Source organism: Bactrocera dorsalis, chromosome 3 (assembly GCF_023373825.1).
Source record: "Bactrocera dorsalis isolate Fly_Bdor chromosome 3, ASM2337382v1, whole genome shotgun sequence".
NCBI classification, from domain to species: domain Eukaryota; kingdom Metazoa; phylum Arthropoda; class Insecta; order Diptera; family Tephritidae; genus Bactrocera; species Bactrocera dorsalis.
This window is the reverse complement of record NC_064305.1, coordinates 912,873-934,768: the sequence shown is the minus strand read 5'-3', so window position 1 is coordinate 934,768 and position 21,896 is coordinate 912,873. Positions and strand designations below refer to the sequence as shown.

The 21,896-nt window shown below is 38.6% G+C and overlaps 5 protein-coding genes across 5 annotated transcripts; 1 reads left to right on the top strand and 4 right to left on the bottom strand.

Moving 5' to 3' along the window:
* Window positions 1–2,519: 2,519 nt before the first annotated feature.
* LOC125775318 (maltase A2-like) lies at window positions 2,520–4,664 on the bottom strand. Its single transcript, XM_049450846.1, has 6 exons — window positions 4,337–4,664; window positions 3,898–4,277; window positions 3,533–3,839; window positions 3,149–3,465; window positions 2,962–3,090; window positions 2,520–2,906 (listed from the first exon to the last, which is right to left on the bottom strand). The coding sequence occupies exons 1-6, from the start codon at window positions 4,538–4,540 to the stop codon at window positions 2,834–2,836; spliced, it is 1,410 nt and encodes a 469-aa protein (XP_049306803.1). The 5' UTR covers window positions 4,541–4,664; the 3' UTR covers window positions 2,520–2,833.
* Window positions 4,665–6,132: 1,468 nt separating this feature from the next.
* LOC125777032 (maltase A2-like) lies at window positions 6,133–7,326 on the bottom strand. Its single transcript, XM_049450847.1, has one exon. The coding sequence runs from the start codon at window positions 7,128–7,130 to the stop codon at window positions 6,711–6,713; it is 420 nt and encodes a 139-aa protein (XP_049306804.1). The 5' UTR covers window positions 7,131–7,326; the 3' UTR covers window positions 6,133–6,710.
* Window positions 7,327–9,661: 2,335 nt separating this feature from the next.
* Window positions 9,662–13,708, bottom strand: LOC105228204 (maltase A2). Its single transcript, XM_029551027.2, has 6 exons — window positions 11,310–13,708; window positions 10,885–11,246; window positions 10,520–10,826; window positions 10,136–10,452; window positions 9,949–10,077; window positions 9,662–9,889 (listed from the first exon to the last, which is right to left on the bottom strand). Exons 1-6 carry the CDS (start codon window positions 11,826–11,828, stop codon window positions 9,742–9,744), a joined length of 1,782 nt encoding a protein of 593 aa, XP_029406887.2. The 5' UTR covers window positions 11,829–13,708; the 3' UTR covers window positions 9,662–9,741.
* Window positions 13,709–15,080: 1,372 nt separating this feature from the next.
* On the top strand, window positions 15,081–17,295 carry LOC105228048 (maltase A3). The gene is made up of 6 exons (XM_011207655.4): window positions 15,081–15,278; window positions 15,340–15,794; window positions 15,856–16,308; window positions 16,383–16,834; window positions 16,905–17,048; window positions 17,116–17,295. The coding sequence occupies exons 1-6, from the start codon at window positions 15,122–15,124 to the stop codon at window positions 17,183–17,185; spliced, it is 1,731 nt and encodes a 576-aa protein (XP_011205957.2). The 5' UTR covers window positions 15,081–15,121; the 3' UTR covers window positions 17,186–17,295.
* Window positions 17,296–17,649: 354 nt separating this feature from the next.
* LOC105228049 (maltase A2) lies at window positions 17,650–19,936 on the bottom strand. Its single transcript, XM_011207656.4, has 6 exons — window positions 19,375–19,936; window positions 18,940–19,316; window positions 18,575–18,881; window positions 18,198–18,514; window positions 18,011–18,139; window positions 17,650–17,946 (listed from the first exon to the last, which is right to left on the bottom strand). The coding sequence occupies exons 1-6, from the start codon at window positions 19,873–19,875 to the stop codon at window positions 17,865–17,867; spliced, it is 1,713 nt and encodes a 570-aa protein (XP_011205958.2). The 5' UTR covers window positions 19,876–19,936; the 3' UTR covers window positions 17,650–17,864.
* Window positions 19,937–21,896: the final 1,960 nt, after the last annotated feature.

Genomic DNA, 21,896 nt, shown 5'->3' with positions numbered 1-21,896 from the left:
ATGGAACATGTTAACTGATGTTTGCGTGGCTTTCCGCCTGATACTAAATAACGCACGATAAACTACGTCATATACACAACACAATACATACATACATGTATAGAGTTATGTATGTAGCAATTTTTAATATAGGTATATTACATACATGTACATATGTACATTAGGGTGATTCAAAAAAAAAATTTTTTGTTTTTTTTTATTGGTACTCGGAAAAATGGGTTCCTAGACACCTCTAAGAAATCCTCTCCAAATATGAGTTTTTAATTGTAACGGGAAGGTCCTCCGCCTAACGGTTTTCTATTTTTTCTTATTATCAGATAGAAAAATTTATATCTCGCTTCCAACTACTTAAAAAAATATCTTGTTAATTAGGTTTTGTAGGAAATTGAATGCTCTAAAATATGGTCTCTTAAGATTTTTTCGTAAACCCAACCGTTTAAAAGATATTAACGGTTGAAATTTGACTATTTTTGGAAAAATTCTTTATTTCTTATTAATTTTATAACTCAATGAAAAAAAATTATTATGAATAATGAAACACATAGTTTTGTAGGAAATTTACTGCTCTATAAAAATGGTCTACTATGATTTTTCGATTAAGTTAAGCGTTTACGAGATATTCATCGTCAAACATCAATGCATTTTAAGGTGGATCAAAAAAAAAAATTATTTTTTTTCGTTTGGTTCTGTGAAAAACAGGTTCCTAGACACCTCTAAGAAATCCTCTCCAAAAACCTATTCATAATAATTTTTTTTCATTGAGTTATAAAATTAATAAGAAATAAAAAATATTACCAAAAATAATCAAAGTTCAACTGTTAATATCTTTTAAACGGTTGGGTTTACGAAAAAATCTTAAGAGACCATATTTTAGAGCATTCAATTTCCTACAAAACCTAATTAACAAGATATTTTTTTAAGTAGTTGGAAGCGAGATATAAATTTTTCTATCTGATAATAAGAAAAAATAGAAAACCGTTAGGCGGAGGACCTTCCCGTTACAATTAAAAACTCATATTTGGAGAGGATTTCTTAGAGGTGTCTAGGAACCCATTTTTCCGAGTACCAATAAAAAAAAACAAAAAATTTTTTTTTTGAATCACCCTAATGTACATATATATACATATTTCTCACTTGTATAGTCTTATCGCTTGTTGTAGAAATGACGTTCCCAACCTTACTATACAGATCACTACCGCCTAAAGTCACCAAAATATTTAAGCAACTCATGATGATTTACTCTTATTTCTGGAATAAATCAAACCAACTCAGGGTTAAGGGGTCAGTAAGTCTGTTCTCATACAGCCTTAGAAAGACGATGAATCTTGCTACACATTTTCCTTGGCGGAAATGGAAGAAAACGCCTTTAACCGAAAAATAATATATAGAACTCTAATTTGGCTCAGAGAAGCACAAGATGGGCGTGGCGCTTCGCTATTATAGGTATAACGTAGGTATCTTCTAAACCAATAAAGGTACAATAACTAAATACACCCAGCAAAAATGTTATAAGAACTCCTACCGACAGTATGAAAATGAACCAAAACTGTTCCAGTCCCTGGGTATCGAATATGTGGACCAGTATATATAGTTGACTTTTGACCGAAAATATCGGTCAATGTATCGGATATAAAATTAAAATTCACAGAAAATCCTCTCGTTACAATAGTATCTCTGTATATCAAAAATAGGTACCCATATTCCTAAAATAAAGATTTTCGAACTTCCGGGTGACTGAATGTCGCATAAGTATATCGGCCAATATGCGAGTTATCTTAATAAAATTGAGAGAGCGTGTTTTACTCATAATAGTGTATTCAAAATCTAAAGTCGTTCAAATTGGGAGAAGACTTCGTCCAGCCTTCATATACTAATATCAGAATTTTTAAGCATCTGGAGTCTATCTGTCGTATATGACAGTTGTTTCTTTACGACACGGAAGGCTCATCTAACGATAAATAAAATTAATCAACGAGTTTGCTTCATAGTTTGTGTTCCCCATGTCACGTGAATTGTTGAAAACGTTGTAGACTAAAACACGACTTCTACTTTTTCACGAAACAAGTATTTAAGGTCGTGGTGTTGTTGATATTTGAAATTGTTTAAGATAACATCAAACATTTGAAGAAAAAGTGCTTTTAATACTAGACTATAGATAAAATAGACTCGCGGCAAAGGACCTGAATACACCGTCACATACTACCATGATTGAATTTGACTGTCGCTTTGGCCAAACACGAAGCAAAATTCGTCGTTTAGCCTTCATAACTGCCTGATGTGACTCCTAGTATCCTTTTTCGGTTTTCGAAACTATAACATTCGCTTTGGTAAACCCGCTTTACTGGTTATTCAATATTTGAATAAGTTAGCGATCATTGAAAAATTTCTTTATTGTCGTAAAAAAAAACTTGTTTTTAGACACAACGCGAATCCGGGAAGATTTTTGCAAGACCTGCCCTATCTATTTGAAAATATGTCACGAAACTACATACGAACATATGTCAATTTAGTAAAACAACGTAGACAAATGAAAAATAATAAGCAAACCCATTTTATTAGAAAATTGTATGTTAGTATTTAATCATAATGTTATACATTTTTTGATTTTTTCGGTTTTGTCTCAATTAATGACATTTGCGATTTGGGAACCTTTCCTACGTTGCAAGTTCTTAGATTCCGGCGCCTGTTCGAAGTGTAATTGTGATTTTTATGTGCTTCGTCATCACGCACATCTTTTCTGTTTACAAAGCTAAGAATTTAATTGTCTCTTAATCTCTTATACATATTGCTAGTATAACCTCCTAATATTATATATATTTTTTATCCAGAACTCTCATGCCGACCAGCGTAAGATGACTGCCTCATATGGCATTAAATAAATTCTTCCACTTAAATCAAGCTTGTCACTGCAAGGAATCATATTGAGACAAAAAAAAATCGTATTCACCAAATGGCACTTACCCGTATCTGTGTGGTGAATAAGAGTTAAGCAAAACGTACTCCATTGTTTTGTTAGTCAAACCATCAAAATATTCTATTTGGTTGCCTAAATTGGCAAGCACACGATATTCCTCACGATCGACCGCGGTTCTAGAAGACAACGCTTTATACAAGTGCGCTTGGGAAATAACTCATTTTTTCAACACACCTTATAATCTGGAAAACCTGCTCTGACAGAGCGCTATAAGAGAAGCCGCCTTCCTCCTTGAAAGCCTTAAAAGCATCCGTTTTCTTCAGCGCCGTCATGCCCTTGAATATCTGCAAGCTGCTACGCGCCACTCCTCGTTGAACTTGTACATTTAAGAGTGGGTAATTGGGATTGACGGGCAACCAAGTTGAGTTGCCTGTGCTGAAGCCGGCGTTTTTCGATCCATTCCACTGCATCGGTGTGCGCTCTGGATCTCGAAAGTTGCAAGGGTCTCCGGAGCATGCGGCGGCGTAATCAGGCATCCCGATCTCTTCGCCCTTAAAATATTCGATTTTCAATATAAGATTATAGAAGTCCTCACCGTTATACTTAAAAGCTACTTACGTAATAAGTAACCGATGTACCGGGTAGTCCATGTATTATCATAGTCATGGCATCTACTTTGCTCTCACCCATACGTGTTGGTAAGCGACTGTTGTCATGATTGTTTGCCACCCAATTGGCCATTTTGTGTTTGGCCCATATGACATCCATCCACGCGTTAACTTGTGTTTCAACGGTCTCCGCAGTGGAGTTTTCGTTCAGACTCACGAAATTAAAATTCATTGGCATTTGACCACCGACATTGGTGCCATTAGAAATGTAACCGCTCAAAACGGTGACATTGGAATATGCTTCGATTATCATAACTCTTAAAGTTGGAAAGTTTTATTGTTAAATTTGTATATTGTAAAAGATGCAGGTCTCACCGTGTATCTCCACCATTAAGTTTTTGATATTCGTCTAGAAATTCGCGCCACTCGTATATAATTTCAGTATCTTCCCATAGATCTATGGTGTATATGCGGTTGGGAAATTTTGTATTACCATTTGGGTCATTCGGTATACCGCTCTCTGGTTCGTCTGGAAATGTGCCATTTTCGAAACGTTTTTCAACTAAAAAGTTCGTGGCATCCATGCGAAAACCGTCTACACCACGATCGAGCCAAAATTTCATCACATCCTTCATACGCTCACGCACCGCGGGATTAGTGAAATTGAAATCAGGCTGTTTCGCGAGAAACTGGTGCAGATAGTACTGTTGGCGTTCATCAACCCAGGTCCACGCAGAACCACCGAAAATCGACACCTAAACAATATTATCGTGAGTATAAGAGTAAAATATTCACAGATTCACAGCACACTAACCCAGTTGCTGGGTGGTGAACGCTCGCCCGTCTCTGGGTCAATTTTGCCATCATCCCACACATACCAATCATCGTAGCCATCTTCACGAAGTATCGACTTCTGGAACCATTCACATTCGTCACTCGAATGATTTGGCACAAAGTCTAAAATTAGTTTCAAATCCAATTCATGCGCCTTAGCCAACAAAGCATCGAAATCCTCCATTGTGCCGAAGACTGGATAAATTTTCGTGTAATTCGACACGTCCTAGCCCATATCAGCCATCGGTGAATCATATATGGGGGAAATCCAAGTTGCTGTTACACCAATATCTTTAAGAAACGCCAACCTTGAGGTGATGCCATTCAAGTCGCCTATACCATCGCCATCGCTGTCCATAAAGGAACGCGGATAAATCTGATAAAGTGTGGCGGACTCCCACCAATCAACTGTGTCGGTGGCAGTAGCGCTCAAAGCGCAAAGCAGCAGCGCCGCTAAGAACCGTAATAAACAAGTCGACATATCGATAAATACTACCGTGCAGTCTGAGGAACGAGCGACTATTTATACCGTCAGATAATTGGAGATAAAAATTCTTGCTGTTTCAATATAGAAAACAAAATTACTCGCAAGATCTTATCAAAGAGTTGATATGGTCAGTGTGGGCCTTACGTGAACACCAAGGCACCTGTGAACATCTTTGTTAGTAATTGTTGGGTTTTTGGCATATATCACAAATCTGTAATTTATTTTGGTTTTTCTTTTATCATGTCTATACAAATATGCCATATTTTGCTCTCATTACACCGTGTAACAACGTACTCATAACTCACAGACTGAAATCACCTATAAACAACATTTTAATATGGCTATAACGTACGCAATTTATGGCTATGAATTACGTACATTCTAAAAGTAGAATGGTCTTATCGCTGGATATATTGTACGCTCTCGAAACTATTCAGATCGCTGCCGCATGAAATCGCCAAATTGTTGAAGTGTCTTGCTTCACCAACAACTAATTTTCATAATCAAAATTCTTTTGATTGTCTTTCCATGAAACACTCAATGCCGATGATTTACTCACATTTCTTGAAAAAAAGCAAATTCAGAAGTTAAGTGATTTCCCAGCAAACCTAAATAAAAAATTATGAAGAAAGTCACTTTGTGCCTCTACAACAAACAATCAAGAATTCATGTTTATCGAAAAATCATCTTCTCAGAAGAGACCCATTTCTGGCTTAATGGCTTCGTTGAGGTGAGTTGAATCATCGTGTTTTTCAGGAAACGCAATAGCTTCTCGAACAAAATTTACACTTTGGTGCGGCATTACCGGTCTTATTTATTTCGAAATGTGGAGAAATGTCGTTACCAACAAAACCGAGCGTTATATTACTAAGTTGACCCACGGGCGATGTCTTTCTCAAACCCAACCTGTTTTGGATATAAATATGGACACATTGTGTTCAAAGTTTGCCGACTCGTTAATTTCGAGAAACTGACGCAATCAAATGGATGTCAAAACCTTGCGATTTAAAGCCTCTAGATCGTGTTTTTCAAGGAATTTGTTAAATCTAAGGTTTACGCCGAGAAACCCGCAACGCTCGAGAGCTCGAATACAACATTCAGCGCACTATAGTAGCAATTCTAGCCGAAATGCAAATGAAGAGGAGGCCAACTAGTTCAAATCATTAATGGCATGCAATTATCTACACAGCAAAAAACAGGACTAATTTTGAAAAATTTTGAGTATTTTATTTCAAAAGAAAATAGATTTTATTATTATTTATATTTATTTATTTTTTGCTTTAGGCTCAATTGCCACTTGATCATCCTAGAACCGCCGCATCATAAGGCTGCAGATAAATTCTTCCGCTTAAATCAATCTTGTCACTGGAAAATAAAAGGGAATATTGAGTAAGGAAAATTCGTATTCACCAAAAGACACACACCCGTAGCTGTGTGGTGAATAAGAGTTAAGCAGTACGTATTTTATTGTTTTGTAAGACAAACTATCGAAATGCTCTGTTTGGTTACCTAAATTGGCAATCACACGATATTTCTCCTGACCGACCGCGGTTCAAGAAGAGAATACTTTATTCAAATGCACTTGGGATATACTAAATTGCATCAACTCACCTCACGACCTGGAACACCTGCTCTGACAGAGCGCTATAAGAGAAGCCGCCCTCCTCCTGGAACGCCTTGAAGGCAGCTGTTTTCTTCAGCGCCCATGGTGATGCCCATGAATATCCGCAAGCTGTTACGCGCCACACTGTCTTGAACTTCTACATTTAATTCCTTGTAGTTGGGATTGACGTTCGGAAAGGTAGAGTTGCCTGTGCTGAAACCGACATTTTTCGAAGAATTCCACTGCTTTGGTGTTCGCTCGGGATCAAGGAAGCCGCAAGAGTCTCCGGAGCAGGGGAGATAGTAATCCATCCAATCCAATTGGTGGGTGGAGAACGCTCTCAATTTTGCCATCATCCAACACATACCAATCATCATAGTCATCTTCGCGACGAACCGACTTCTGAAACCACTCACACTCATCGCTGGAATGATTTTGCACGAAATCTAAGATCACCTTCAAGCCCAATTCATGTGCCTTAGCCAACATATTATCGAAATCCTCCATTGTGCCGAAAATTGAAGAAATTGTCGTGAAATTCCGAACGTCATAGCCCATATCAGCCATTGGTGAATCATATATGGGTGAAATCCAGATTGCTGTTGCACCAATTGTAGTCAGTCGTGAAGTAATGCCATTCAAATCGCCTACACCATCGCCATCGCTGTCCATAAAGGAACGCATAAAGGGTGGCGGACTCCCTCCAACCAACTGTTTCGGTGGCAGTGACGTATTAAGCAAGACGACATAATACTATGATGCTATCTTAAAGTCTAGCGACTATTTAAAGCGGTAAAATCTTACCACCTAAGCTTGTGTTAGATAACCGCTACAACAACATAAACAAACGGAAGACATTTGGTTTTGAAGTTTGCAGCTGTTTCAATATTTGAAACAAAACTGCTCGGCCTGATCATGGCGGGTCTCACGTGATACTATATAATTAATTAAAATAAGATAAATAAACATGTTTACATAAATATCGGGAATTTTTGACAAATTCGTCTGATATAAAAATATTATATAATTACAATATGTGCAATTGCTCTGCATCAATTGGTGCTCTCCAAATTTGAAGAAAGGCTTGTACAATTATACTATAATTTTCTCAAATTGTTCCGGTAATTTCTGGTTTCCATCTTATCGCCGGCTTTGCACCTTATTCTGATGTGAATTATATTCCAAGAAGTATGTCTGTATTAACCGGATCAAATAGTGATCAACATTAAATTTAGAGCAGTGAATATCGAAGTTGCAACATATGGCTCGTCCCATATTCGCCATATTCTTGAGAATGAGTACAAGCCGTGAATTATCCAGTGGAGTTTCTAAAATCTTTGGAGAGGCTTGGTGTGCCGCCGCATCATTCGCATCTCAAAGTTGGATCTATCGCTATTATGTTTCCCAATCTTCATTTGCCGAAACTGTGCAATGGAACCCGACTGATTGTGTCGCAGCTATCGAATACAAGGAGCAGAATTTTGATTCCCTTTGAGTTAAAACGATTTGCCATTTCAGTTCGAACATATTCAGTTTCCTGTGAAAATTGCATTTGCGATGACAATCAACAGGACACAAGGATAGTCGCTAAAAGTGTGTGGCATAAACATGAAAATGCCATATTTTTCACACGGCCAGCTACGCGCGGCGTGTTCACCATCTTCTCTGTACATTTACGCACCGGATCAGAAACCAAAAATTGTGATTTATCAAGCTGCGTTACATTGAAAAAATTGTAGAAATATAAATTCAACTTTCTTTTCATTTCAAAACACATAATTTCACGCAGGACAACGCCTACGAGGTTAGCTAGTTAAGTTGTATTCCTGAATCTATTTATATATGTTTTGCTTTTATATTATTATAACATATTGAAAACAGTTTATATATCTTCAAAAAATATCACTTCAACTTATTGCATACTCTTGCCGGACTTTGGATGTGAGCCACGTAAGTATTTCTCATAAAAAACCAGCGGAGCATTTTAAGCACTGTTTGTATATTTGAAACTCAGTGGCACCAAAACGCCAGCTGAACGGCACTGTGACAAAGCGATGGAAAGTTGGTGCAGCATGACAAACAAAATATCCTAAAATTATGCAACGTTTAACTAAAAGCATCAACTATGTATGTATGTGGGCTGTAGTAACAGACGCACACAAACGCAACGAATCATTAGAACATTACCGTGAGGGCTATATTGGGACTGGGTGAAGGTGTAATTTGATCAATTTCGGATATTCTGACAACATGTTTCCACGTAATTTTCTGAAAATAATTCAAACACTGGACAAAACCACATGATTTTTTATTTATCACTAATCATCAAAAGGCGCGAATACAAATTTACCGGTTGTCGGATTATTGTTATTGTGAAAATCATGCTTTTTGAGGTGAAAGCTTTTCTTCATGACGAATTTTCGGACACTATCCCAAGAATATCGACCACGAAGGAGGTATGCCAGGTTTAAACCTGATGAAATGGGGACCTAAGACGGTGAACGCGTTGGACTCCCAAAGGAGGATATTACCGAAGAAAGCATCAAAAACGTCAACATAATAACTTTGGATGACCATAACGTGAAGTTGTATGCGATAGCAGGCATGATAGGGAGCAGTGTTTGGAAATGTTCAAGGCTCGATATCTGGCAATGGATAAAACATGGCTCCATCATTTCACTCCGAAGTCCAATAGGCAGGCATCCGAGTGGACTGCACACGTGAAACGCAAAAGTTGGCTGGCAAGGTTATGGCGTCTGTATTTTGGGATGCGCATGGAATAATTTTTATTGACTACCTTGAAAAAGGAAGGCCATCAACGATCTCTCTAGCGAGAGACCTCGTTCTTCTGTAGTGGTTAGACTTCTTCTCTACTTCAGAGTTTCTAACACAGGATCTAGTAGCGGTACAGGTGAAGAAATGTTGCCCCTTTTTATTGTATAAGTATAAGAAAATTTTATTTTTATTTATTACTAATAAAGAATCTCTGTGGCTTGTGAAAATCCGTTACTCCGAGATGATGAAAAATATTAGAAAAAAATTTTGCTGAACAATCATATACATATACATACATATTTATGTGTCAATTTATTCCAAAACAGGAAACAAGTAAAATAAATGGTACTGAGATTCAAATCTTATCGTTTACGAAGAAAATTTGATTTATTAGAAAAGTTTATATATAGACATATATTATATGTTAAATAAATGGTACTGAGATTCAAATCTTATCGTTTACGAAGAAAATTTGATTTATTAGAAAAGTTTATATATAGACATATATTATATGTTATAACTAATGATGTCTAAGTTTTCTGCCTTTTTTCACATGTCCAACGTGTTTGACTTTTTTGGTTTTGGTGCAACTCTTGTCCTTTGACCAGCCTAAGACGACCGCCTCATAAGGCTTCAGAGAAATTCTTCCGCTTAAATCAACCTTGTGACTGCAAAATAAAAGAGACTATTGAGTAAGGAAAATTCGTATGCACCAAAAGGCACATACCCGTAGCTGTGTGGTGAATAAGAGTTAAGCAGTACGTATTTCATTTTTTTGTCAGACAAACCATCGAAATGCTCTGTTTGGTTGCCTAAATTGGCAAGCACACGATATTCCTCTTGACCGACCGCGGTTCTAGAAGAGAATACTTTATTCAAATGCACTTGGCAAGTTCTAAATTGTATCAACTCACCTTACGACCTGGAAAACGTGCTCTGACAGAGCTTTATAAGAGAAGGCGTCCTTCTCCTTGAACGCCTTGAAGGCAGCCGTTTTCTTCAGCGCCGTCATACCCTTGAATATCCGCAAGCTGCTTCGCGTCACACCGTCTTGAACTTCTACATTTAATTCCTTGTAGTTGGGATTGACAGCTAGCCAAGTTGAGTTGCCTGTGCTGAAACCGGCATTTTTCGAAGAATCCCACTGCATTGGTGTCCGCTCGGGGTCACGGAAGCCGCAATCGTCTCCGGTGCAAGCGAGGGAGTAATCAGGCATTCCGATCTCTTCGCCCTTAAAATATTGGATCCTCAACATAAGATTATAGAGGGTCATACCGACGTACTTAAAAACCACTTACGTAATAAGTAACCGATGTACCGGGTAGTCCATGTATTATCATAGTCATGGCATCAGTTTTGGTCTGACCCATACGTGTTGGTAAGCGACTGTTGTCATGATTGTTTGCCACCCAATTCGCCATTTTGTGTTTGGCCCATATGACATCCATCCACGCGCTAACTTGTGTTTCAACGGTCTCCGCATTGGAGTTTTCGTCCAGTTTCACGAAATTAAAATTCATTGGCAACTGACCACCGACATTGGTGCCATTGGATATATAATTACTCAGAACGTCCACAGGGGAATACGCTTCGATAATCATAGCCCTAAATAGTGAAAATTTTTATTGTTAAAATTTTATACTTCAATGAATGCAAGTCTCACCTTGTATCTCCACCATTAAGTTTCTGATATTCGTCTAGGAATGCTCGCCACTCGTATATAATTTCTGTACTTCCCCATTGATCAATGGTGTAGGTGCCGGCTAAAGTGTTAACCGTTCCAGCTTTGACTGGATTATCTGGAAATGTGCCATTATCGAAACGTTTTTCAATTAAAAAGTTCGTGGCATCCATGCGGAAACCATCTACACCACGATCGAGCCAAAATTTCATCATTTCCTTCATGCGTTCTCGCACCGCGGGATTAGTGTAGTTCAAATCCACTTGCTGCGGGAGAAACTGGTGCAGATAGTACTGTTGCCGCTCTTCAACCCACGTCCACGCAGAACCACCGAAAACAGCCCTCTATAAAATTTTATTGTAAGTAAGTCTAAGCATAAGGTATTCATAGATTCACAGCATACTAACCCAATTGCTTGGTGGAGAACGCTCGCCCGTCTCTGGGTCAATTTTGCCATCATCCCACACATACCAATCATCGTAGCCATCTTCGCGACGAACCGATTTCTGAAACCACTCACACTCATCGCTGGAATGATTTGGCACGAAATCTAGGATCACCTTCAAACCCAATTCATGTGCCTTAGCCAACAAATTATCGAAATCTTCCATTGTGCCGAAAATTGAAGAAATTTTCGTAAAATTGCGAACGTCATAGCCCATATCAGCCATCGGTGAATCATAGATAGGCGAAATCCAGGTTGCTGTTGCACCAATTTCCTTCAGATATGACAGCCGTGAAGTAATGCCATTCAAATCGCCTACACCATCGCCGTCGCTGTCCATAAAGGAACGCGGATAAATCTGATAAAGGGTGGCGGACTCCCACCAATCAACAGTTTGGTTGGCAGTGGCGCCCAAAGCGCAAAGAAGCATAGCCGCTGATAACCGTATTAAACTAAGCGACATTTCGATAAATACTATCATGCTGTCTTAAGGATTAGCGACTATTTATAGTGGTAGAATCTTACCACCTAAGCAGGTATTAGATAAACACTACAACAACATAAACAAACGGAAGACATTTGGACAACTGTTTCAATATTAAAAAAGCAAACAACTCGAAGTGATGATTGCGGGTCTCACGTGATACTAATTATATAATTAATTAGAATATGATAAACATGTTTACGTGAATATGGGGGGTTTTTGAAAAATTCGTTTGATATAAAAATATTATATAATTATAATATGAATATTGGATTTAAATCAATTGGTGTTCCCAAAATTTAAACAAAAGTTTACATAATAAAACTATAATTTTTTTAAATTTTTCTGGAAATTTGTGTGTTCCATCCCAAAAGAAGTGGGCCTGCTTGTCACCTTATTCTGATATGGACTGTATTACAAAAAGTGCGTTCTGTATCGACCGTAGCTAGTGATGGTCAGAAAGGTAAGATCTGGGTTAAAAAGCGAGTAACAAAAAACTGTTTTGCGCCAGCCTCTGTTTTGCAATCAATTTATAAGCTCTCTTGCTGTATGAGGCCGAACGTAGTCATGATAGTAATTTTTTTCCACGGATTTATTTGCCAATTCCGGGTGTTTTTCGGCAAACACTAGCTCATTATTATATGTTATCGATAGTAATTCTCATTGCTAATTTCATTCCATATTAGATGCTCATAATACGCAACACTCTTCTCATTCCACGAAATTTTCATCACCAGTCAAACTCGGATGCAAAAACGACTTCTTCTTTGTAGCCATATTTCTGGCATGCAAAACCTCCTTCAATACATATAGGAGCCAAAGTGTCTTGCTGTTTTGTTGAATGTATCCAACGTTTTGAAATGGCTGAAATCGGTAATTGAGTGAGAGTTAAGGAGTGAGTTCTTCGTTTTCCAATGCAAAATCATCACTTTTAAATCGTGTAAATCACTTTGGCATGTTCACTCGGCTAGCACATGTTCCACAACAAGTTCTACCAAAAAACAATGGCATTCCGCTGATGTTTTCTTCATATTAAAGTCATAAAGAAGAAATGCCCGCAAATATCACGTTCTTCAGACACAAACTTCGACGTATTTAAGTACTAATATAAGTATACGAAAAGTTATATTATAATAACTTATATTATAATTTGAAATCTAAACTAAAGTAAAAAGAACGGCTTACCGGAACCTGTAAAAAGCATAATCGTAAGTTGAAACCCAACAAGTCTAAAAGAAGTTTTTCACATTATAAAGTCATGCGGTTACTTAAATTATAAAGTCTCAAATTCAAATAGTAGGCCTCAACGCAGAACAATAATAAAAATGGACGGAATTTCAAACAAACATTAGTTCTACACAATCGGGACGATATCGCAATCAATTTCAATTTCCACCAAAGTTTTTAACATCAGACACACAGAACAGAAAACCACAACCAACAAACAAACCATAGCACACAATATAATCATACGACTAGACGTATCCAATATCCTCATAACAACAACTCTTTTCATAGAGAACACTTGAGCCAATGGATATAGGCATGAACGAAAATAACTAAAATGTTCACTTTGGCGATCAAGTAAATTACCCCATATAGTCATAAACACGAGATTGAAAACACAAAAATTTACTATAGATACTGGTGCTGAATTTATTCTAGACATTACAATCCGAAATAGAGAACAATGTTACCTACTTTCAATATTAAACTTGTTAACATCGAGAGATATTTTATGAAGAAGGAACCAATTTACCGTTTACTGGTGTTATACGATATAGCATTAGAACTAAGACGGATTCGCCGACTTATACCAAACTTTATAGATATCCAGTTGTGCATAGTGCTGAAGTAGACAGACAAATAAATGAGGTGTTAAAACAAAATATAACAGTTCAGAGCTATAGTCCTTATAATTCACCTTTATGGGTGGTACCCTTTCGCAGCATTTACAGCGAAATTCTTTGGTCATGTTTTTTCAGTTGACGGTATTAGACTAGATCCAGACCAGATTGTATTATAACCTACACTGTAACGACAAAACTTGTAGCTTAATTTCGACAGTGTTGCAATAAAGTCAATTACAACTTAACTACAGTGAGTTTAAAAAGTGTTCACGTATAGTAAAAAATAATACATTGCAGCTGATCTTAAGAAAAATTAACATTCAAAATAAATTTTGTTTTACGAAAAGTAAGTATATTTAATCAAAAACTTTTTAACATAAACCTGCACTTCTTTCAATAATCTCTTGTGGCTATAGTAGATATAAAGTAATACAGTTCATGTGAATATAATTTAAAATTAGAAGTAAAGTGACTGTTATGACTGCTTTAATACGGTCAGGTAAAGAGTTAATTAGATTATCTAAAATTTCCGGAAAAATTTTCCGGAGGCTGTTCCAAGCTCGTTCAACTTGAGTCCAGAGTTCATTTATCGTTTTTGGTGTTTCTCGTTGAACAATTAACCGTTTTTTTAACAATCGCCCATAAATTTTCAATAGGATTCATATCGGGTGACTAAGCTGGCCACTTCACCACCCGAATTCCGTTATTTTCCAACAAAGATTTTGTAATACGGGCGGTATGTTTAGGGTCATTGTCTTGCATGTGTAACAAATCACCGGGTTCACATCCAAAAATCTCGAAGCTAGGGATAAGTGAATCCTCTAGAATGCCTAATATAGCCCGTAGCCTCCATTATTCCGTTAATTCGATGAAGTTTTCCTACATTTCCGCCACAGAAACAACCCCACACCATAAGTAAACCACCTCCGAATTTAAGTGTGCGCAGCATATTCCTATCCGATTTTGAGGAATTAAAGTTTTAGCAAATATGTGCTAAGCCTTAATAACACCCACGAAGATAAACAAGTAACATTTCTTATATGACCACAATTTATGAGCTTTTCAGTTAGTTTAAGACAAACAAAGTACTAATAAACGACAATCTGGCCACTTGACACCGTTATCAAATATTTGCATGAAAAATAGCGACGCATTCCACTGTTTCGGTTATCTCAACCACTTAAAAAGACGTCAATTATGAAGGCGATAATACTTTTCGGCAAAACATGCACCTCCCACAGAGCGAAAAGAACCGGGACCACCAAAGCACAAACATAAACTTTATAGACTTTAGACTAGCTATAAATTATGTCGGACTTACTTGTGGTATTATATTACCTTTTATCGATCGCCGATAATGGCGTTTGAATCCGCTATATAAAAGCGCAAACACCGGGCCTCGGACCACAAGTTAATTTGTGAAAGTAATTGAAGAAAATCATGGGGATTTTATTGAGATTTTTAGCAGTCCTAACGGTAATAATCAGCGCCACAGGCGCAGACGCAAACAAGGCGTGGTGGAAGAGTGCAACGTTCTACCAAATATATCCGCGCTCATTCAAAGACAGCGACGGTGATGGTATTGGCGATATAAAAGGTAAAGTAACCGAGCGAAAAGGAAGTGTCAGTAGCAGAAAGTAATATTTTTATAAATTTAGGCATTATGCAACAACTGTCCTATTTGAAAGAGATCGGAGTCGATGCAACTTGGCTTTCGCCCATCTTCACGTCGCCAATGGCCGATTTCGGTTATGATGTGAGCAATTTCACGGAAATCGACCCGATGTTTGGCACATTAGAGGATTTCGAAGCACTGCTGTCAAAGGCTAAAGAGATTGGGGTGAAAATCATTTTGGACTTTGTGCCCAATCACACGAGTGACGAATGCGAGTGGTTCATTAAATCAGTACAGAATGATCCGGAGTATAGGGACTTCTATATTTGGCATCCAGGTAAAAATAATTCGCTTGCGCCACCAACGAACTGGATAAGTGTTTTTCGCGGTTCCATGTGGACGTGGAATGAGCAACGTCAGGCTTACTATCTGCATCAGTTTCATGCCAAACAACCCGATCTTAATTACGACAATCCCAAAGTGCGCGAAGCCATGAAGGTACGTCATCACAAGCATATATTTTTTATAATCTCAATATTAAATTCCATTATTCAAGTAGAACGTGTTACGTTATTGGGTGCGTAAAGGAGTTGCCGGTTTTCGTGTTGATGCCGTGCCACATATCTATGAAGTGGCTGCCGATGCTGATGGCAACTGGCCCGATGAACCACGTAATCCCAATGTACAGGATGCAGAAGACTATGAATACCTGCAACACATCTACACCACCAACCAGCCAGGTACACTTGATGTCGTCTATGAACTCCGCGAGGTGCTGAAGGAACTGGACGAGGAACTAGGTGGCGACGAACACGTGCTCTTGAGCGAAGCTTATGCGCCCATCAGCACCCTGATGTTGTATTATGGAAATAGTACTGCGGATGGTGCACAAATACCCTTCAATTTTGAGTTAATCAGCAATGTGAACAAAGATTCAACCGCCTACGACTACTCGAACTTAATACACAACTGGTTGGATAATATGCCTGCTGGAGGCGTGGCGAATTGGGTGGTGCGTAGTTATATTAAATCATTATCATTATTATTAGTATATATTTGTATTCCAACATATTCCCATTTCATTAGCTTGGCAATCATGATCAATCACGCATTGGCACACGTCTGGGAGAGGATCGCATAGACTTGATCAATATAATGCTGAAGACCCTACCTGGCATTAGTGTCACATACCAAGGCGAGGAGATCGGTATGACGGATGTCTGGATTTCCTGGGAGGAAACTGTAGATCCACAAGGTTGTCAATCGAACCCCGACGAGTACGAACGTCTCACCCGCGACCCTGTGCGCACACCATTCCAGTGGAATGATGAACACAAGGCCGGTTTCACTGAAGGCGAAAAAACCTGGCTGCCATTGGCAGAGGATTATAAACTGGTTAATGTTAAACGTGAGCGCGGCATTGCCAATAGCCATCTGAATATCTACAAACAGCTGCAGCTTTTGCGTGCAACGCAGACAATGCGCGAAGGCGACGCCGAAGTAAAACCGATCAGCGAAAATGTGCTGGGCATTAAGCGGTAAGTGAGAACGTTAAATCATACTTAAATGATGTCTAATAACTACCCTCTTTCTTATGTTTGCTAACAGTTTTTTAAACGGCGAGCGCACTTACGTTGTTCTGCTGAATCTACACGACGACGTGGAGACGATCAACTTGAATTCTGCCTTTAGTGAGCTCACGTCTGAATTGGAATATGTGTTGGTGACTGCCAAAAGCATACGACGCAAGGGGTGAGGCGTAACTTTTACAGCTTACATTCATTTCAGAGGTTCTCTAACTTGACTATTTACTTTATAGGGATAAAGTCTATGCAGACACCATTGCATTGATGCCGAAGGAAGCTATTGTGCTCGCTACAATCGCCTAAGTCTGATATTTTCTATTTATATACATAGTTTAAGCTACATATATTAGCTATTATTTTGTTTTACACTTAGGACTGATAAATAAATTTATACTTTTTGATACAAAGACTGTCCAATAACTTCTTTCTTTTACTAATTCTTCATTTAATAAGTAAGTCGCAGAAAATCCGCTACTTGGGAAAAATAAAGTGGCTTACTTTGTATGGCTGAGTGGATGACTGGAGATATGAATTTATCATACTTTGAAAGAAAGACCCGAGTACTTATGTAGGTGTTAAGTGTTGAAGCACTCAAGATTACAGTTCCTTGTTTACAGGGCTGAAAACATGTCTCTGGGTATGAGATATACATACATACAAAATAACGCTTCTGTTGTACTTACCGACAATACTTCTGGAATCGAATAACTAGTATTAAAAGACTAATTCATTAGAAGTAGTCCATTAATAACTCCATAAACAGTGAGTACTAAAATTAATCTGACCAAAACATGTTTGGTCTAACTTTATTTTTATATTACTTATCTCCATAAAAGTTAAAAAAGTGAAGGTTCTTATTATTTCTAATACCTTACAATAAGTTAGCGTCATAAAATATAATTTCGGTAACAGAAATACTTTTCATTTAGCCTTTCCGAGCTCCAGAATATTACGTGTATACTCTCTTAGAACTAACAGAGACTCAACCGCTGCCGGCAGATCCACGCAGAACCAGCGCCTCATAAGGCATCAAGTATATACGCTGACTCAAATCCACCTTATCGCTGAAAAGACAGTATCAGAAAATGCCTCAAAAGCTGATAATTATAAATTTGGCGGTTGATTTACCCAAAACTATGTGGCGAATGTCGGCTGAGCAGCACATATTCCATCGTTTTATTCGCCAAGTCGTGCACATATTCTACCTTGTTGCCCATATTAATGAGTATGCGATATTCTTCCTCCAGGAAAGCGGTTCTACGAGGTAATTTGTATATTAATATTCCACGAAATTTTCCTAAATCGCAATATTTACCGCACAACTTGAAAGACTTGTTCCGAAACTGCGCCAAAGGCGAAGCCACCCTCTTCTTTGAAGGCTTTAAAGGCGTTTGTTTGCTTCAATTGCGTCATTCCTTTAAAGATTTGCAGAGTGCTTCGTGCCACGCCACGTTCGGTCGCCACATTGAAACGTTTGTAGTTGGGAGAGATCGGCAGCCAGCTGGTCGGACCCGTGGTAAAGCCAGCATGGTCCGTAGTGTCCCATTGCATTGGCGTGCGCTCAGGATCGCGGTCTTCACAAGATATGGCGGTGCATTCAGTGGCCACATTGGACATGCCGATTTCTTCACCCTGACAGAAAACTATATTTATGAAGGTCCAACTAGAAATTATCAGATTGACAAGACTTACATAATACGTGACCGATGTGCCGGGCAGTGCGTGTACCAGCATAGTCATTAGATCCACTTTGTGCTGACCCATGCGCGTTGCCAGCCGATCGTTGTCATGATTGCCCACCACCCAATTAGCGGACTGATGTTTTTCCCATATATTATCCATCCATCCCTTTACAGAGTCTTCAACATTTTTCGCCGTTGAATAACCGTTGAGTGACATCAAATTAAAGTTCATCGGCATTTGGGTACCCGAGTGGGTGCCATTATTGATGTAATCACTCAAGACTTCAACGGAAGAGTAGGCTTCAGCAATGAGCACGCTGCAGAAGATTCGTGTTTTTATTTAAGTTCATCAAAGTTTTGAAAAATAGTACTCACATTGTGTCGCGTTCATGTTGACGCTTGTATTCATCCAAGAACTCACGCCATTCGTACACAACCTCAAGTGTTAGCGGCTGATCCTTCGTGTAGATGTGATCGTGGTAATTGTAACTATTAGGATCATCAGACCAGCCGCTTAGCGGTTCATCGGGATATGTGCCATTCGCGAAACGCTTTTCGCCAATATGTGGCACCGCATCTATACGAAAGCCATCTGCACCACGATCAACCCAAAATTTCAGCACTTCCAGCATATGCTCACGCACCATTGGATTGCTAAAGTTGAGATCGGGTTGTTTCGGCAGAAACTGATGCAGATAATACTGCTGACGTTGCTCGTTCCAAGTCCACATCGGGCCGCTGAACACACTCACCTGCAAAATCAAAATATGTTAGAACGAAAATATACCAGCTCCGTGTTAGCACACGCACCCAATTGCTAGGTGGTACGCGCTCGCCAGTCTCGGCGTCAATTTTGCCATCTTCCCATATATAAAAGTCATCATAGCCATCTTCCCTACGTATCGACTTCTGAAACCATTCGCATTCATCACTCGAATGGTTGGGCACAAAATCCAAAATAATTTTAATACCCAATGCATGCGCCTTCGCTATCAAAGCATCAAAGTCGGTCAAAGTGCCGAAAAGCGGGTCGATCTTTGTGAAGTTCGAAATGTCATAACCGAAGTCGGCCATTGGTGACGCGAATATCGGCGACAGCCAAGTGGCTGTCACGCCAATTTCCTTGAGATACGCCAGTCGCGTTGTGATGCCGTTCAAGTCGCCCACACCATCGCCATCGCTGTCCATGAAGGAGCGCGGATAGATTTGATAGAGCGTGGCCGATTCCCACCAATCAACGGCGCTTGCAGCAAAACAGCTGCCACAGCCAAGCAACAACGCTGCGTATAACGGTAACAGTCGTGACAACATCTCGAAAGTAACTGCGTGGAGCCACGGCAGCAAGCTAAGATTTTACCCGTTATGGACGGTGACCGATAAGTGGACGTTATCAATTTATTGTCGATAATCGAAAAATTATTATGCAAAGCGCAGTGCATATGGCGTAGTGGTGCACTCACAAACTCAAGCTGGTGAATTTTATTGTTTGATTGCGCTGACATTAATTATCAAATGTAGACATTTATACCCAAGTATTAGACTACTTATAGCACACATATGTGTGAAATATTTATGCGAACTAAAGCAATTAAACAATTTTAGCAGATAAGTTACCTGTGTGGTAATCAAAGTCTAAAGTCAAAAGCTATGCAAATTTTCATAATTGAAGCTATTTCGACAACTGCGATAAGTAATTTTCACAGGCTTCTCTTAGAGCCCACTTTACTCTATTAAAGGAGTTCTGCATTGACCGATACAAATGGTAGTCCGATGGTGCAAGGTCATGGCTATATTGTTACACATTCAGCTACTACAGCTACTACAGCCACTACAGCTACCACAGCTACTACAGCCACTATATCCCCAGCAGTAGCAACAACAATCAACCCGATATTCCACAGCTGATACATACGCACAAACATAATTTCACAACGAGCTGATAACATACGCATGAACTTATAGACAAACAAAATGAGCTGATAAACAAAAGTAATTGGACACTAACATACGATCAGCCACTAAAGCGATAGCACATCTGTACATACTTAAATACTTACGCAATAGAATTTGACACTCTTTGAAAATTGACCTTTTCTAACTTCAAAGAAATCCGAACCAAAATTAATTGGACACTTATTAAAAATCAAATTACAAATATTTCATTTGATGCTCACCGACGATCAGATTATCAGCTAAGTATAAAAGACAAGACGTGACAAGAAATGAGCCCAGTCAGTTCAGTTCAACTCTACTATTTCATTTGTTCAACGAGCAGATCAATTTCCTAAAGACGAAAGCCTGGAATGAAGAATTAAGGACAACAAGGACAACAAGGACGACAACCAAAGCCAGGACCCCAGTTTAAGTATCCTTTTATAAAAAGCTCATTCAATTCCTTTTGCAGCTCTTAAATCCACGATTGTAATAAAAGAAAGAAAGAATATCTAGTCTTTTATTTTAAATCAGGAAAATAGAAAAAAAGATAGGTTATTGCAACGCAAAACCTATTATTATATGGTGGATGCATCAAAACTTCCCAGCCAACCTCTCCCAGTTTTTGCCGAGTCATCAAAGATGTGTGTGGTCTGACGTTGTCCAAATGGAAGACGAAGTCCTTTCTATTGATCAGTTCTGGCCATTTTTTTCGATTGGTTGCTTTAATCTCATAAGTTGTTGACAGTAAAATGTAGAATCAATCGTTCGACCAGGCTGGTGCTTTTCGTCTCCTATTACCACTCGCTTCAGAAATGGTTCGATTTCATTTCTTTTCAGCCAAGAATCGTAGATGTTAAAGGTCCATTAAATTTTTCACAGACAATTCATGTGGTACACAAACATCGAGCCTCCTTTCGTAGCCAGCTTTTTTTAAATGGTTCAAACCCGTTTGATGATGAATTTTAAGTTCCTTAGCGATCTTGCGGCTGCTTATGTGACGGTCCTGGTCAATCTTTTCCAAAATTTCCTCGACTTTTTCAACGATAGGTCAACCAGAGCGAGGTGCACCTTTCACATCGAAATTTCCAGAACCGAAGCTAGCGAACTATTGTTGTGCTACACGAACATTGGTGACTTGCATGGCATTCTTCTCTTTTTATACAAAAATTTCAAATTATTGCGAAGTTCTTCTAATAAGAAGTGCTCAGTAGTGCCATAAACCCTTCAAAAGCTAGAATGAAAAATTCGATACCTAAAAAAACTACGCGCATATGCGCCAAAATTTATGCAGCTTCTGCGAGAGCGATCGTTAAGGAAAACTATTATTCACGAATTCCCCTATAAGATCTGAAGATAATTGCGGTTGTTAATGGTGTTTGCATTGTGATTGGCATTCA

Coding starts and splice junctions, on each gene's coding strand:
- LOC125775318 (XM_049450846.1), bottom strand. CDS start 4,540: ATGGAGGATTTCGATGCTTTGTTGGCTAAGGCGCATGAATTGGATTTG. Junction 3,840..3,897: donor CTTAATGGTGGAGATACACG/GTGAGACCTGCA, acceptor TCCAACTTTAAG/AGTTATGATAATCGAAGCAT. Junction 3,466..3,532: donor GTACATCGGTTACTTATTAC/GTAAGTAGCTTT, acceptor GAATATTTTAAG/GGCGAAGAGATCGGGATGCC.
- LOC125777032 (XM_049450847.1), bottom strand. CDS start 7,130: ATGCGTTCCTTTATGGACAGCGATGGCGATGGTGTAGGCGATTTGAAT.
- LOC105228204 (XM_029551027.2), bottom strand. CDS start 11,828: ATGATAGTATTTATCGAAATGTCGCTTAGTTTAATACGGTTATCAGCG. Junction 10,453..10,519: donor GTACATCGGTTACTTATTAC/GTAAGTGGTTTT, acceptor CAATATTTTAAG/GGCGAAGAGATCGGAATGCC. Junction 9,890..9,948: donor TATTCACCACACAGCTACGG/GTATGTGCCTTT, acceptor TTTATTTTGCAG/TCACAAGGTTGATTTAAGCG.
- LOC105228048 (XM_011207655.4), top strand. CDS start 15,122: ATGGGGATTTTATTGAGATTTTTAGCAGTCCTAACGGTAATAATCAGC. Junction 15,279..15,339: donor TGGTATTGGCGATATAAAAG/GTAAAGTAACCG, acceptor TTATAAATTTAG/GCATTATGCAACAACTGTCC. Junction 17,049..17,115: donor AAAAGCATACGACGCAAGGG/GTGAGGCGTAAC, acceptor TTTACTTTATAG/GGATAAAGTCTATGCAGACA.
- LOC105228049 (XM_011207656.4), bottom strand. CDS start 19,875: ATGTTGTCACGACTGTTACCGTTATACGCAGCGTTGTTGCTTGGCTGT. Junction 18,140..18,197: donor CAAGTCTTTCAAGTTGTGCG/GTAAATATTGCG, acceptor ATTACCTCGTAG/AACCGCTTTCCTGGAGGAAG. Junction 17,947..18,010: donor CATTCGCCACATAGTTTTGG/GTAAATCAACCG, acceptor CTGTCTTTTCAG/CGATAAGGTGGATTTGAGTC.